The sequence below is a fragment of the Delphinus delphis genome, chromosome 7 (assembly GCF_949987515.2).
Source record: "Delphinus delphis chromosome 7, mDelDel1.2, whole genome shotgun sequence".
NCBI lineage: Eukaryota > Metazoa > Chordata > Mammalia > Artiodactyla > Delphinidae > Delphinus > Delphinus delphis.
This window is the reverse complement of record NC_082689.1, coordinates 93,166,140-93,182,699: the sequence shown is the minus strand read 5'-3', so window position 1 is coordinate 93,182,699 and position 16,560 is coordinate 93,166,140. Positions and strand designations below refer to the sequence as shown.

General features: G+C 35.5%; 1 protein-coding gene across 2 annotated transcripts in view; it reads right to left on the bottom strand.

The window, feature by feature from the left end:
* DARS1 (aspartyl-tRNA synthetase 1) overlaps positions 1-16,560 on the bottom strand; it is a 67,388-nt gene that overhangs the window by 14,216 nt on the left and 36,612 nt on the right. For both annotated transcript variants that reach the window (XM_060016873.1, XM_060016872.1), the window contains exons 5-10: positions 15,514-15,616; positions 11,971-12,051; positions 10,914-10,973; positions 9,290-9,401; positions 8,291-8,425; positions 6,026-6,173 (exon numbers count right to left, since the gene is read on the bottom strand). In XM_060016873.1, the coding sequence (XP_059872856.1) occupies positions 6,026-6,173; positions 8,291-8,425; positions 9,290-9,401; positions 10,914-10,973; positions 11,971-12,051; positions 15,514-15,616 (639 nt within the window). The remainder of the gene's footprint in view (positions 1-6,025; positions 6,174-8,290; positions 8,426-9,289; positions 9,402-10,913; positions 10,974-11,970; positions 12,052-15,513; positions 15,617-16,560) is intronic.

Genomic DNA, 16,560 nt, shown 5'->3' with positions numbered 1-16,560 from the left:
CCACAACTAGGGAATTCTCTGGCGGTCCAATGGTTAAGACTCCACACTTCCACTGTGGGAGCCCGGGTTCAATCCCTGGTCACGGAAGTAAGGTACTGCAAGCTGCGCAGAGCAGCCAAAAACAAACAATCAAAAGGCCACAACTAGAAATAGGAAAATTACAAAGAAAAATTCTCATTGGTAAAGGCAAATATATGGTAGAGGTAGTAGATCAACCACATATAAGGCTAGCAGGAAGGTTAAAAGACAAAAGTAGTAAAATCATCTATATCCACAATAAGTAGTTATGAAATACACAAAATAAAAAGACATAAAATATGTCAAAAACATTAAATGTGGGGGAGGAGAGTAAAAACACAGGGTTGTTGAAATGCATTTGAACTTGAGAGATCATCAACTTAAAATAATAATGTATGTACATAGGTTGCTATATATAAACCTCATGGTAACGATAAGCCAAAAATCTATAACAGATACACACACACAAAAGAGAAAGGAATTCATATTAACACTAAAGATAGTCATCAAATCACAGGGAAGAAGAAAGCAAAAAGAAGAAAGAACAAAATAGAAATACAAAAACAACCCGAAAGCAAGTCACAAAAAGGCAGTAAGAACATACCTATCAATAATTACTTTGAATGTAAATGGACTAAATGCTCCAATCGAAAGACACAGAGTGGCTGAGTGGATAAAAAAACAAGACCCACAAATATGCTGCTTCCAAGACTCACTTCACATCTAAAGATACACTCAGACTGAAAGTGAGGGGATGGAAAAAAGTATTCCATGCAAATGGAAATGAGAAGGATATTACATAATGATAAAGGGATCAATCCAACAAGAAGATCTAACAATTATAAATATATATGCATCCAACATAGGAGCACCTAAATACATAAAGCAAGTATTAACAAACATGAGGGAGAAATTGACAATAACACAAAACAGTAGGGGACTTTAACACCCCACTTACATCACTAGACAGATCACCCAGACAGAAAATCAGTAAGGAAACACTGGCTTTAAAATGACACATTAGACCAAATGGACTTGATAACAGATGTATATATATATAGAACATTCCATCCAAAAGTAGCAGAATGCACATTATTTTCAAGTACACATGGAACATTCTCCAGGATAGATCACATGGTAGGCCACAAAACAAGTCTCAGTAAATTTAAGATTAAATTCCTATCAAGCATTTTTTCCGATCACATGCAATGAGACTAGAAATCAACTACAAGAAAAAAACCTGCAAAACCCACTAATACATAGAGGCTAAACAATATGGTTCTCAACAACCAATGGGTTACAGAAGATATGAAAGAGGAAATAAAAAAATACCTGGAGACAAATGAAAATGAAAACACATCAATCCAAAATCTACAGAATGCAGCCAAAGTAGTTCTAAGAGGGAAGTTTATAGCGATACAAGCCTACCTCAGGAAATAAGAAAAATCTCAAACAAGCTAAACTTACACATGAAGAAATTAGAAACAAGCAAAACCCAAGGTTACTATATGGAAAAAAGTAATAATGATCAGAGTGAAAAATAAATGAATTAGAGACTTAAAAAAAAAAGGAAAGATCAATGAAATTAAGAGACGGTTCTTTGAAAAGATAAAATTGCTAAAACTTTAGCCAGACTCATCAAGAAAAAAAGAGAACCCAAATCAATATCATCAGAAATGAAAAAGAAGTTACAATCGACACCACAGAAATACAAAGGATCGTAAGAGATTACTATGAATAGCTATATGCCAATAAAATGAACAACCTAGAAGAAATGGACAAACTCCTAGAGATCCTATAAAATCTCCTATAAAATCTCCCAAGACTGAATCAGGAAGAAACATAAAACATGAATGGACCAACTGACTATGATGATATTGAATCAGTAATAAAAAAAACTCCCAACAAACAAAAGTCCAAGACCAGATGGCTTCACAGGTGAATTCTATCAAACATTTAAAGAAGAATTAACACATATATTTCTCAACCTATTCATAAAAAATTCCAGAGGAAGAAACACTTCCGAACTCATTATATAAGACAAGCATCACACTGACACCAAAACCAGACAAAAAAAGAAAATCATACGCCCATATCCCTGATAAACATAGATGCAAAAATCCTTAAAAACTAGCAAACTGAAGCCAACAATACATGAAAAGGATCATACATCACGATCAAGTGGGATTTATCCCAGGAATGCAAAGATGGTTCAACATCCACAAATCAATCAATGTGATACACCACACCAACAAATTCAGGAATAAAAATCATATTATCATCTCAACAGATACAGAAAACCTTCTGACAAAATTCAATATCCATTTATGATAAAAACTCTCAACAAAGTGTGTACAGAGGGAACATACCTCAACATAAGGCCATAATGACAAGCCCAAAGCTAATATCATATTCAATGGTGAAAAGCTAAAAGTATTTTCTCCAAGATCAGGAACAAGATAAAGGTGCCCACTCTCGCCACTTTAATTCAACACAGAATTGGAAGTCCTAGCCACAGCAATCAGACAAGAAAAAGGTATGAAAGGAATCCAAATTGGAAAGACAGAAGTAAAACTGTCACCGGTTCAGATGACATGATACTGTACATAGAAAATCCTAAAGACGCCTCCAGAAAACTATTAGAACTCACCAATGAATTCAGTAAAGTTGCAGGGTACAAAATTAATATACAGAAATCTGTTGTGTTTCTATACAATAATATTTAACTATCAGAAAGAGGAATTAAGAAAACAATCCCATTTACAATTACATTACAAAGATTAAAATATCTAGGAATAAATCTAACCAAGGAGGTAAAAGACCTGTACTCAGAACATTATAAGACGCTGATGAGAGAAAGTGAAGATGATACAAACAAATGGAAATATATACCATGTTCATGGATTGGAGGAATTGATATTGTTAAAATGACCATACTACTCTAGGCAATCTACAGATTCAATGCAATCCGTAGCAAAATAAAAGTGGCATTTTTTCCACAGAACTAGAACAAATAACTCTAAAAGTTGCATGGAAACTGAAAAGACCTGAACAGCCAAAACAACCTTGAATGAAGAACAAAGCTGGAGGTATCATGCTTCCTGACTCAAACTATACTACAAAGCTACCATCATCAAAACAGTATGGTACTGGTACAAAAACAGACAGACCAATGGAAGACAACAGAGAGCTCAGAAATTAACCCACACTTATATGGTCAATTAATCTACAACAAAGGAGGCAAGCATATACAATGGGGAAAAGACAGCCTCTTCAATAAATTGTGGTGGGAAAACTGGATACCTACTTGTCAAAGAATTAAACTGGACTTTCTCACACCATATACAAAAATAAACTCAAAATGCATTGAAGACCTAAATGTAAGACCTGAAGCCATAAAAGTCCTAGAAGAAAACATAGGCAGTACGTTCAATGACATTGGCCTTAGCAATATTTTTTTGGATCTGTCTCCTCAGGCAAGGGAAACAAAAGCAAAAATAAACAAATGGGACTACATAAAACTAAAAAGCTTTTGCACAGTGAAGGAAACTATTAACAAAATGGAAATGCTGCCCACTGAATGGGAGAAGATATTTGCAAATGATATATCTGATAAGGGGTTGATATCCAAAATATACAAATTACTCATACAACTCAACATCAAAAACCAAAAAACCCAATTTAAACATGGGCAGAGTATCTGAGTAGACATTTTTCCAAAGAAGACACACAGATGGGCAACAGACACATGGAAAGATGCTCAATGTTGCTAATCATCAGGGAAATACAAATCGAAACCGCAACGAGATATCACCTCACACCTGTCAGAATGACTATTATCAAAAAGACAACAAATAATAAGTTTTGGTGAGAATGTCGAAGAAAGGGAACCCTTGTGTACTGTTGGTAGGAATGTAAATTGATACAGCCATTATAGAGAACAGTACAGAGGTTACTCAAAAAATCAGAAATAGGTACGATCCAGCAGTTCCAATTCTGGATATTTTTCTGAAGAAATAAAAACACCAATTCAAAAATATATATACACCCCTATGTTTACTCCAGCATTATGATTACAATAGCCAAGATATGGAAGCAACCTAAGTGTCCACTGACAGATGAATAAAGAAGATGTAGTGTATATATACACAGTGGGATATTACTTAGCCATAAAAGGAAGGAAATCTTGTCATCTGTGACAACATGGATGAATCTAGACGGTATTATGCTAAACGAAGTAAGTCAGACAAAGACAAATACCAAATGATTTCATTTATAAGGGGAATCTAAAAAACAAAAGAAATTAAGAAACATAACAAAATAGAAACAGACACCACAGAGAACTAGCAGACCACAGTGGAAGAAGGGGGTTTGGGGGATGACTGGAATAGGTAAGGGGGATTAAGAAGAATAAACTTCCAGTTCCAAAAAAAAAGTCATGGGGATAAAATCTACAGCATGAGGAATATAGTCAATTATATTGTAAAAGCTTTGTATGGTGACAGATAGTAACTAGACATATCATGGTGATCATTTTGTAATGTACAGAAATATAGAATCACTGTGTTGTGCACTGGAACTAACACAGTGATGTAGGTCAATTACACCTCAATTTTTAAAAATGCATCAAAATGTTAATGCTGGTTATCTCTGGGGGGTGGGATTATGGGTGACTGTTAATCTTTACTTTATGCCTTTATTTCTAGCTGTCTGCAATAAATATGTATTGCTTGTATTAATAAAATCAGGAAGAAAACAATAAATGTCATTAGGGAAAAAAAAAGGCTGTCTACAATTAACTATTCATCAAAGGTACAACGCAATGAATAGAATGCCTGGAAAATACTGGTGCTATGCTACAGTATTTTTATAAGATCAATGATTAATTTCTATGTTCTTGAAATTACTCATTAGACTTGCAATGGTGTAAAAAAGTTTCAAAATATTTTTGAACTCTTTAAGTATTAATGAAGCATATCCAAATACATCAACTAATAGTTAAATCAATGGCCTTCAAATAGAAATTTCAAATATAGTCCTTTGTCAGCTATCAAAGTGCTAGATAAATCTGTTATATCCAACTTAATACTGGCAGTACTGTCACAAGTATGGCAAAAAGAAAAAAAAAAAAGAAAAGACTCTCTTGATCCCAGTTAACTTGCTTTCCATCTTCTTATTTTCTCTATTGTAAACATCACAAGTAAACAACTTTCAATGTCCTTTTGAGCGAGAAACTATTCTGCCAGTTTAGAGGGTGTACCTGAAGTGAACATTTTACACAATTCAATTTTCTGAACACCCAGAACATGCCTAATAATTTTCTATAAATATGTCAATTCACCAGGCCCAAATAAGCTGAAAGTCCCTTCAGTATACTAGTTTCTAATCTCTACTGAGCACTCATTGTAAATATTAATTGATCTAAGAATTAACATTCCTGACACAGGCTTAATTTACACAGATTCAGTAAAGATCAGAAACTGAAAGACTAAAGGGACTCTTGGCCTCTGAGTTAAGTAGTAATATTATCGTCACTTAAAACAGCAGAGGAAACTGAGGCACAGAGTTAACTTGCACAATGCCCACACAGATAATAGCAGAGTTGGGATTTGATCCCACAACCTGGATCTAGCTGAATCCAAGCTCTGAACCCCACACTACCTCCCAAATAATAAACTGCTATAAAAGTAACATATGCTCTATTTCTGAGAAATTCAGGATGTCAATATAGAGGAAAAAACAAATATAGTTAGGCAATTCACGATCTGGTAAACTTCTCCACGAAGATTAGGTTAACTAGCTGTAGTCCCAATTGGCTAGGATTCAGAAGTTACTATTTCGAGTGTGGATTTTTCCACTAATCAACTGATCAACCAACTGGCAAGTCTTTTTTTTCCTGTTCCCAATAAAAACTTAGTTTACATATTTCAGAATTGCTTTATTTTGAAGAACTTAAACTAATTTGAAAATTATACCCATCTAAGGTTATAAAATATATATTTTTTACCTTTCTTGAAGTCCTTTGAATATTTGTACTAAAGTGTCAGCAATTTCTTCCACAACTTCATGGTAATGGTAATTAAAAGCCATTTCAATATCCAAGCCAACAAATTCAGTTAGATGTCTGTGGGTATTAGAGTCTTCAGCTCTGAATACTGTAACATTAATAAAAGAAATGCATAGTACATGTTGTTTAAAATTTTGGAGAAATTGGGATTCAAATATCAAATCCTATTTACTAGTACTCCAATGGCACTATTTTCATTATCATTATAGGGTTGGAAAAATCTTTGATAAGACATCTGTTTCAGCATTCTCATGGACGGCAAGATCATTACAAATTCCTACAGTCACGTAAAAGCTGTAACAAATGTAAATTAATAAATGAGGCTAGTGAAAATCCCAAGGGAATGCAAGGTCCTGAAGTGCCTTCTCAATAATTAAAATAGATTCAATATAGTGAGTTCTCAATGTTATTAAAACTGGACTCAAGCTAAATGAAATCTGTGCAAATGAAGTAACATTATACACACTCTAGCCATTACCTCAGTCCAGTTCTTATTATCCTCACTGCACTTTCCTCCTTTCCAGTCTTCCTGACTCTAGCTCTGCTCCATTTTTCTTACCACTGCAAGACTGATATTCCTATAACACATCCTTCCTCAGTAACTTAACAAATGGTTCCCAAATGACTACTGTAATAAGACATAAAATGACAAAATGTCTAAAACCTTTATGCTTTCATAATTTAGTCCTACCCTGTATTTCCCATTTCTTAATATTAACTAGTCTTATTTTTATTTTCTCCCATGCACTTTACTCATCCTGCTTCCTCTGACTAGAATGTCATCTCCATTGTCTATATCTCCCACTCAGTCCTTAGAACCTACTTCAGTATGAATTCTCTTTTATGGTGACTCTAGCAAATTCCATCTTCTCCCTTTTTTTACACTATCTACACTATATAATTAACGCCAATCTGCTGATTGTACAGCACAATCTGATTTTTTGCTGTGAAAATCACTTGATTACTCCCTGTGAGTGCTCTATGTATGCATGTCTCATTCTGTCTTGGAAGCAGGGACAATGTTTATTCCCTTGTCACTCAAAGCATGGTCTCTCTGCAAATCAGCAGCATCAGCAGTACCTGGAAGCTTGTGAGAAATGCAGAATCTCAAACCTCACCACAGACCTACTGGTCAGAATCTGCATTTTAACAAGGTCCCCAGGTGATTCATGTGCACATTAACATTTGAGAAGTGCTGGTTGATTCTTCTCTTATGTACATGGAACCTAGAGCAAGGCTGTATATGCAGCAGGTGTTCAACATATAATTGTTTAATGAATTCAGAAAATTAAGAAACTTAATGATCTCAGTTTCTCTATTAGCAGGTATTTAATTTTTATTAAGCTATCAAAAAACTTACATATATAAAGTAATTTGGTAAGTTTTAAAGAATGAGGTAAAGCTAGTTTTTGCTTATAATTAGCTTCATAAAAGAGTTTGCCGGACTTCCCTGGTGGCACAGTGGTTACGAATCTGCCTGCCAATACAAGGGACACGAGTTCAAGCCCTAGTCTGGGAAAGTCCCACATGCCGCGGAGCAGCTAAGCCCATGTGCCACAACTACTGAGCCTGCGTTCTAGAGCCCACGAGCCACAACTACTGAAGCCCACACACCTACAGCCTGTGCTCTACAACAAAAGAAGCCACTGCAATGAGAAGCCCACGCACTTCAATGAAGAGTAGCCCCCCTTTGCCGCAACTAGAGAAAGCCCGCACGTAGCAACAAAGACCCAATGCAGCCAATAAATAAATTAATTAATTAAAAAAAAGAATCTGCCACATGATTATGTGTCCATGTTTGACTTGTAACAACTATATCTTAAAAAACATGTTAATATAATCTATTAAATATCAGACATTTGTAGTAATTTCTAATGGACTTTAGCATATTATCAATACTAAGAACAGTATAAACGGTAATAGTAAAACAGAACAGCTTTGCAATAAAATTGGTAGTGAAATAAACAGTGGCACATTTGTAAACTTACAACAGTAGTAAAGGAGCTATCAAGGACAACAAAATATATTATTTAGAATGTCTACCTAAGTACCTTGTCATTTTTACCTCAAAGTCTAGTGTTTATGTAGTCAGCATATAAAAGGATTTAAGCTTTCAAAATGTTTTTATGTAAAATGTGTTTCTAAAACCATTACTATGGTACAATTAATGAATTTTGAGAAAACCGTAACTGCCAAAAACCTTACCTGGTCCAATACAGAAAACCTTCTCAAAATCAGCACAAATACACATTTGCTTGTACAGCTGTGGAGACTGAGCCAGGTATGCATTATTTTTAAAATATGACACAGTAAATACATTGGCTCCTCCTTCACTGGCAGCTGAAATGCAAACACGTTATAATTAACCGTAAGCTTATCAACGCAAACTTCCAGTAAAAAGTTTATACTTCTGATTCAAGTACTTCACTAAAACAAAACAAAACAAAAAAACTGGAAAATCAAGAATTGCAGAGAAACCATAATCTATATATGTCTTATACCTGATTCTAAACAGTTTATATTTAGGACAGACTTACTTCTTTGGCTATATCTCCATTTTACTTCTTTGGATATATATGCTCTCTTTCTGCATCAATTTCAAATCTATTAAAGCTAATCTGGAGTTGTAAAAAAATTTTTTTAAACAAAAAAAGATATGATATTCTTAATAATTTTCTAATTATCAATAATGCAATGTTCAGTTTTTAATTTATAATTAAATTATAACATACTTTTTCTTGTTATTTAAGTAACTCTAAAAAGGTTAAATGATTAAGAATGATTAATATAAGTTTCTCATGTAAGAATGAGAATTAATGAGATTTTCCCATCTGTAGTATTTAGTAATTTTACAATGTAGTTTATACAAAAAACAACTGCAATACCAATTAGAAAGAAACCTACATAAGGGAAGTAGTTTCTGGTGTACCTTACATTAATAAAAATACTGCTTCATGTGTTATTGCCTCATTTTATAATCATTATCACATAATGACTCCTGAAATAAGGGGATTTAGTATTACTGGTGTTAGTGATGTGTGATTGCTGCTATATAGCATAGTCTTCAAAATAGTCTCATGGCGATAAACCTCAAGGGACACTTGGGAGTCTCAAATTAAAAAACCAAAACCAAAACCTAATATGAATCAACTTGGGGGAAAGCAATTTATTTTAAAAAACTAAGAGAAATATCTTAAAGCATACCTGAGATGATTTTAGGAGTTTGGATCTCCACAAAACCCTTGTTAATTAAAGTTTCTCGGAAAAGATGGCAGATGCCAGACTGGAAACGGAAGACTGCCTGACTAGTTGATGTCTATAAGACAATAAAAAAACCTAATTAAATCAATTTGACACATTAACTGAGATGGAGCATTTTCTAATCAGGTCACCTGCCTGGAAAGTTCAGAGAGAAAACAATTCACTATATGAGAGAAAAGTTAGGTTACATGACAATCAATATAAGGATATATCTTGGAATTTTTCGTATTATAGAAGGAGAATGTAAATTTTGCCCTTTATTTCCAACCTCTCCAACTCTTGACTTTGCTAAACTGAGAGTCTATTAAAAAAAACTGGTTTGGAGTTAAATTAGATAGTAGTTTAGACATAATCTAAGGTGTGTAAAAGATTTCAAGCTACTTATGTATAGAAGGCTTCCCAAAATGTAAAGTCAAAGTAGGGGTTAAAAAGGTGAATGCTTACAAGGGCCAGACAAATAACAAATGGAATGAATGAATGGTACTTCCTGGGTGGTGCAGAGCACAGTAGAGAACAGAATGCTCAATATAGAGTACTAGCTAATTTTGCTACATGGGTCCAGTATTGATGGGTTCACCTCCAACTTTTTGAGAAAAGCCATCTAGATTTAATGCGAAAACCCTCCGTTTTTCAATGATGACAATGAATTTAAATTTAAAAAAAAATGTGGGTCAAAGAAAAATACTCTTCAGGCCAAATTCTAGAGGCACAACCAATAACTTGTGTGAGCAAATAGCAAATACAGTAGGACGTCTAAGTACTGTGGCCAAAATTATGAAAAACCTGAGGTTTCTAGGCAGTACCAAAAGGACTTGATTATTGCTAGCCTTTTCTATATACTATAAATTAAAATGGAAAAGGTAAAAGCAGACAAAAAGCAAATAATCAGGTGAAACATTGAGCGTACAATAAGGGCAGAAAGGTTGGAAAGAACTCAATGTGACAAAGCATTTAAGTTTTAGGTAGATTATTTAAGTAAAGGAGATGATATGGTCAAACATTAAGAAAGAGAGATGATATTGGTTTTACTACAATGATGAAACCACTGAACTCTTTCACTTGTTACCAAACCAGAAAGGGAAACAGAAGACCTATGAGATTACTATATAAACCACCAGGGCCAACTACTTCTTTGTTATTATTATTAACTCTGTGCTCAGATCAAATTCAAAGAGTTGAGGCATTAACTACTAATCTCCACCTGGTCGTTCTAAAATGTACACATAACTTCACAATTTTGTAGTGGTATTAATGGTTATGTTTTCACTTGCTGACTACCTTGTTTGAAACAGGTACTACCTGGAAGCAAGACCATTTATTAGCTTCATGTTCCTTTGTCATTTTAACATGAAGCAAGTCAGTATCTTGTGAACTATTACTCAACTCTCCTTGTTGCCTACAATTCTTTTTAGGGGAAGAGTCAGTCAGAAAGGTAAATTACTTCTTGTATTATCATATTACATACAGGCAAATGCCGATTTTTTCTATAAACCTGAGTCAGGTATGGTATCCTTGCCCACCTTGATGTCAGCACAATCATGTCACTAAATAAACAAATGAGGCATACCCTAAGATCAATGACTCTGTTGTCTAATCTTGTATCTTGGTTAACAGTAGCTCTTCCTTCCTAAAAAAAAGATGAAAAAACAGATTTTACTAATTTTTTTAAGGACACAAACAACACTTGCAGAAGCCATGTTAATTTTTAAGTAAGAATAGGTGTGTTCACGTGTGTTCATGTTATACCCCCAAATCAAAGATCCAAGATACAAGAAGTAGAGCTAGAGAGAAGTTATTTTTAAAAGGAAGAGCTGGAAAGAAGAGAAATGAGAATGAATTGAGGTTAATGCTTTTTTTCCACCTCCTGCCCCCAAACCCCTTGACTCATTATTGGGATATCAGAATAATTAACAACCGGCACCTTCATTGATCCCTGGATTTTACCTGCTAGTTGAAGAGTGAAGGAACAGATAAAAGCTGACATAGTATGTTCAGGGCACCAGTGAAGGTACCCCATGCACTTTCAGGGAGTCTGTTAAGTCACACTTATTTTTCATAATAATACCTTTTCACTCTCATTTTTTCCTGACTATACTGAGAAATTTTCCAAAGGCTTCATGATGTGGCCATCACAACAGAATGAATGTAGAGGCAGATATGAAAATCTAATTGTTGTGTATTGAGCCAGATATTACCAACAATGTAGACATGTGACACAATGTCACTCTTGACACTAAATTATTTTTTGTTTTTGAAAATACTTTTCATAAAATGTTACTGCTGTTTTTATTATTTATATAGGAATACACAGACACATAATCTAATTATATTATTTTTAATAATGTCATAAATATTAAAAATTTTGTTTTAACTTCTAATACTGTAAATATTGATAGGTATACCTATAAAAACAAAAGCTTGTGGGGTCAATTATTTTTACGAATGTAAAGGAATCCTGAGACCAAAAAGTTTGAGAATTGTTAATGTAAGAGTACGTTTAAATAAAAATGAAGCTCAAATCAATTCATAGGTACACTTCCTACAAAAGTAGCACATCAAGTTTTCAATGTTTTGCAAACTAAACATACAGAGGAAACACATTATTTCAAAAGTGTAATTTTCACCTCTTCTCCTTCCACCTCAGGACGAACGGCATCGTCCAGCTGCAGGGGCAGGCGGGGTTCAGCTGAACTGATCACATAAATCTGAAAGTGAGAGATTACCAAAAATATCAAAAAACACACAAAACCTGTTATCTTGTGTTTAAAAAAAATCTACAGTTGACTTAACATGAGAAACAATGTTTGCATACATCTTTAACTGAAACTACTTGCTGAAATCAAAGATGGTACGTGTTTTTTCACCTATAAAATGGGGATAATATTTCTGTGTACATCCCTGGGTTGCTGGAATAGTCAAATGAGATAACATAGGTACAAATACTTTGTAAACTCTAAGGTGCACACCAATGTCTTAAATAAGTAATAACTGGAGTCGAGGGCTCTGGCTTAAGGCCTCTCTTTGTCACATAAAAGCTGCTGTTAGGCAAATCACTTTACCTAGCGCTTCAACAGTCTTCTGTAAAATAAGGTCTGCGGTAAGAATCAAATGGAATAATGAATAAAAAAACACTTTGCTCGTTTGAAAGAGCCATTAACAAATAAGTTATTATAATTGTTAACAGCATCTGGCCATTTCTACCACTAGGACCAAAGTCAGCTCAATTCTGCTGTACCTCTCTTTCCTTTCCTCATTCGTTTTCTAAATATCCCTCAATGCTTTCTTTCATCAAGTATGTTATAGCTCATTTCCTGCTGCTCTCCTGGCTGGGAGCTGCTGTAGAAAGTGTTCCTTTATGGTGTTAAAATCCCTAACTCACACTAACTGCACGTTTTAGTGCTAAAAAGCAGTTAGGGGGCTTCCCTGGTGGCGCAGTGGTTGAGAGTCCGCCTGCCGATGCAGGGGACACGGGTTCGTGCCCCGGTTCGGGAGGATCCCACATGCCGCGAAGCGGCTGGGCCCGTGAGCCATGGCCGCTGAGCCTGCGTGTCCGGAGCCTGTGCTCCGCAACGGGAGAGGCCACAACAGTGAGAGGCCCGCGTACCGCAAAAAAAAAAAAAAAAAAAATCAGTTAGGTCATAAAGAATGAGCTTGGGTTTTTTTTAGCCACTCTTAAAAAAACATGTTACCCTATTAGTTATTCCCAACTATGCCTGGAAAACCTGCTAAAGCACAAGAGGGAAAGAGACCTTATTTAGTTAATTCCAGAAAGGAAATTATATTCTTCCAGTTGGTAAATCACATTTAGCATTCAGCTCAGACACTTGAAGAAAAGGTGTCAGAAGGATACTCCAGTCCTCTTCATAGCATTAAAATAGAATTATTTGTCACCACCCCCTATACCTAAGTTGTCATGCTTCCCTTTGACGAGTTAACAGAAACTTGATCTCCAATGCAAAGCTGGAGAACTGGACAGCTACCTCTTTCATTTTTCTAACTACTGGAAATTCATCATCTCCTTCATTAGGTCGTGAGCGCTTTCATCCCCAGAACTTCACATAGTGCTTGGCACAAAGTATACACTCAGTAACTGCTGGCTGAATAAATGATAAAAGAGAGTCACTGCTTATTATAAAATTCTATTTAGTATATAATATTTTATGCTTTGTGAGATACTTTATAATTATTTTTATTCAGGCAAAATTTGTGGGTAAGCTCTTTAGGCTTTATATTTAACATTTATTAAGGTTGAACCAAACACTAGATAATTAGAATATTTTAAAAATACATTTACTTGGGCTTCCCTGGTGGCGCAGTGGTTGAGAATCTGCCTGCTAATGCAGGGGACACGGGTTCGAGCCCTGGTCTGGGAAGATCCCACATGCCGCGGAGCAACTAGGCCCGTGAGCCACAACTACTGAGCCTTTGCGTCTGGAGCCTGTGCTCCATAACAAGAGAGGCCGCGATAGTGAGAGGCCCGCGCACCGCGATGAAGAGTGGCCCCCGCTTGCCACAACTAGAGAAAGCCCTTGCACAGAAATGAAGACCCAACACAGCAAAAATAAATTAATTAATTAATAAACTCCTACCCCTAACATCTAAAAAAAAAAAACATTTACTTGCTCTACTCACTAAAATCTTATTTATTCAAGTGTTGAAAAACATGTTATTCGAAGATAGGGTTTGTTTTTTTGGTCAGCACACCTTTAGGTCAGTTTGCCTTTACTACGTTGCAGACTTCATGGTGGGGTTAGTTTGAAATAAGACTTACACAAAGAGAACAAAGTAATTTGGCAAGTTAGGTCGGTAAAAAATACAAGATTTTCTAAGTCTTGAAGAGTTCCAAGACAGTCAATTTCAATTAAATACAACCTTACTCCCAAATTACTGTGTATGGATGAATCTGTCTTTCTGCATCTGTCTGTCTGTTCTATCCCATATATGTGTGCTCGCTCACGCGTGTGCCTAAACACACACACACACACACACACACACACAGGGGTAAGGGTGGGAAAGGACTACTCTGTAAGAGAAATTCAATGATGAATATTGTAGATATAAACTAGACCTGGATCTGAGACTGCAGGTTCAAAATTGCAGGATTATTTCAACAGTATTAAATACATGTGAGTTCACTTATAAGATTTTAAAGGTCAATGATGGTGAGCATTTTTAGTTTCTATGTCTAAGAAAATGATGTGGGATAAATCTTGTATGAAAAAGTTATTGCTGGAATGTAAGTCCAATATAGTATTGTCTCTTGACTTCTTTATACTATAAAATATTAGAAATACAATGATTATAAGGAAATATAATGATTAAGAGTTAGTATAACTAATCAACCTTCAGAAGTACATCATTAAAAGAAAGTTCACAGCAAAATAGGTTCATAATAGTGAATAAAGCTTTTTAGATGTGTTTTATACTTTTCCGTATGTGACTATGGTAGATGTACCATGTCAACAAGCCTGGGCAAGCCTTCTGGATGAGGAGAGGCCACGGGGAGATGTCCCAGAAATATCAGTGACCCCAGGCAATGTCATGTGGTGCAGATGAGCCATCCCAGATAGGCTGACCCTCATTCCCAAATTGCACAGAATCATGAGTAAATAAATGTTTTTGTTGTTTTAAGTCGTTAAGTATTGAGGTGGTTTGTTATATAACAAAAGCTAACTGAGTCAGTAAGCAATTTATAAATCTCAATATTTTACATCAACTCTAATTATTAAGAACATATAGGGATTTCCCTGGTGGTACAGTGATTAAGAATCCTCCTGCCAATGCAGGGGACACGGGTTCGAGCCCTGATCCCAGAAGATCCCACATGCCGCGGAGCAACTAAGCCCATGTGCCACAACTACTGAGCCTGCGCTCTAGAGCCCGCAAACCACAACTACTGAGCCCACGTGCCACAACTACTGAAGCCTGCACACCTAGACTAGAGCCCATGTTCCACAACAAGAGAAGCCCCCGCAATGAGAAGCCCGTGTACCACAACGAAGAATAGCCCCTGCTCACCGCAACTAGAGAAAGCCTGCGCACAGCAACAAAGACCCAATGCAGCCAAAAATTAATTTAAAAAAAAGAACATATAGACTTGATGTGACTAGTGATAAGAACTAGTTCATCTATTTCTGTACACAATTTTATATTTTGAAAAAAATTACCTTTTGAACATGTAACTCTACATCTTGCTGCGTACAGCTTCCAATTTTCTGATTCACTTTTCTCACAACACCTTCCACATCTATGATGCTCTCTTTGTTAATGCTGTCGAAAGAAAAAAATGTCCAACTTTAATCATCTCATCAGAGGTGTCAGAATTCATTTGGTGTTGCAACAGTGAAGCTGAATATATTAAACTCTTCTTTAACATAGTAAGCCACCTGAGATAAAGCCAGTCTCTTTAACCTATTTACAATAAGCTACTATGTAGCACACCTTGTGAGATTTCTTGAGGAGATGATTTTCCAGATTCCATAATTTAGTTACCATGTATAAAATACTCTAGACATCAGAGGTAACAGGACCAGCACTGAACTGTGAAAAAGTCTTTCAATTATTTATTTTATTTTATTTTAATTTTAATATTTATTTATTTTATTTGGCTGCACCGGGTCTTAGTTGCAGCACGCAGGACCTTCGTTGCCATGTGTGGGATCTTAGTTGTGGCATGTAGACTCTTAGTGGCGGCATGCATGCGGGATCTAGTTCCCTGACCAGGGAACGAGCCCAGGCCCCCTGCATTGGGAGGTTGGAGTCTTAACTGCTGGACAACCAGGGAAGTCCTCAATTATTTATTAAAGAACATTTCCCTGCCTATAGTTGAAATTTACTAAGATCAGCATTTCCTATAAGGAGAAACACTGGCTTCAGTAAATGCAATTACTGGTATGTAATGGAATTAAATAATAAGAAGGTCAACTGAAAAGATTTCAAGGTAATAAGAGGACATTAGGGTGCTGCGATTAAATCCTCATTGCCTGTAGTTTCTGAGTACACACCGTCATTGGATTTGTGACAGATAGCCTATTGGATTGTGTAATTCTAGTTAAGAATATCTATATGAAGCTTAATATATACTAAGAATAAAATAAATGCATCTCCTGACCAGTTTAATTCTATAACAAACTTGAATTTTGAACACCAGACACTCAAATTCTGAGATAATTTATTATTTGTGTCATAGTACATTTGTGGAAAAGGATAAGATT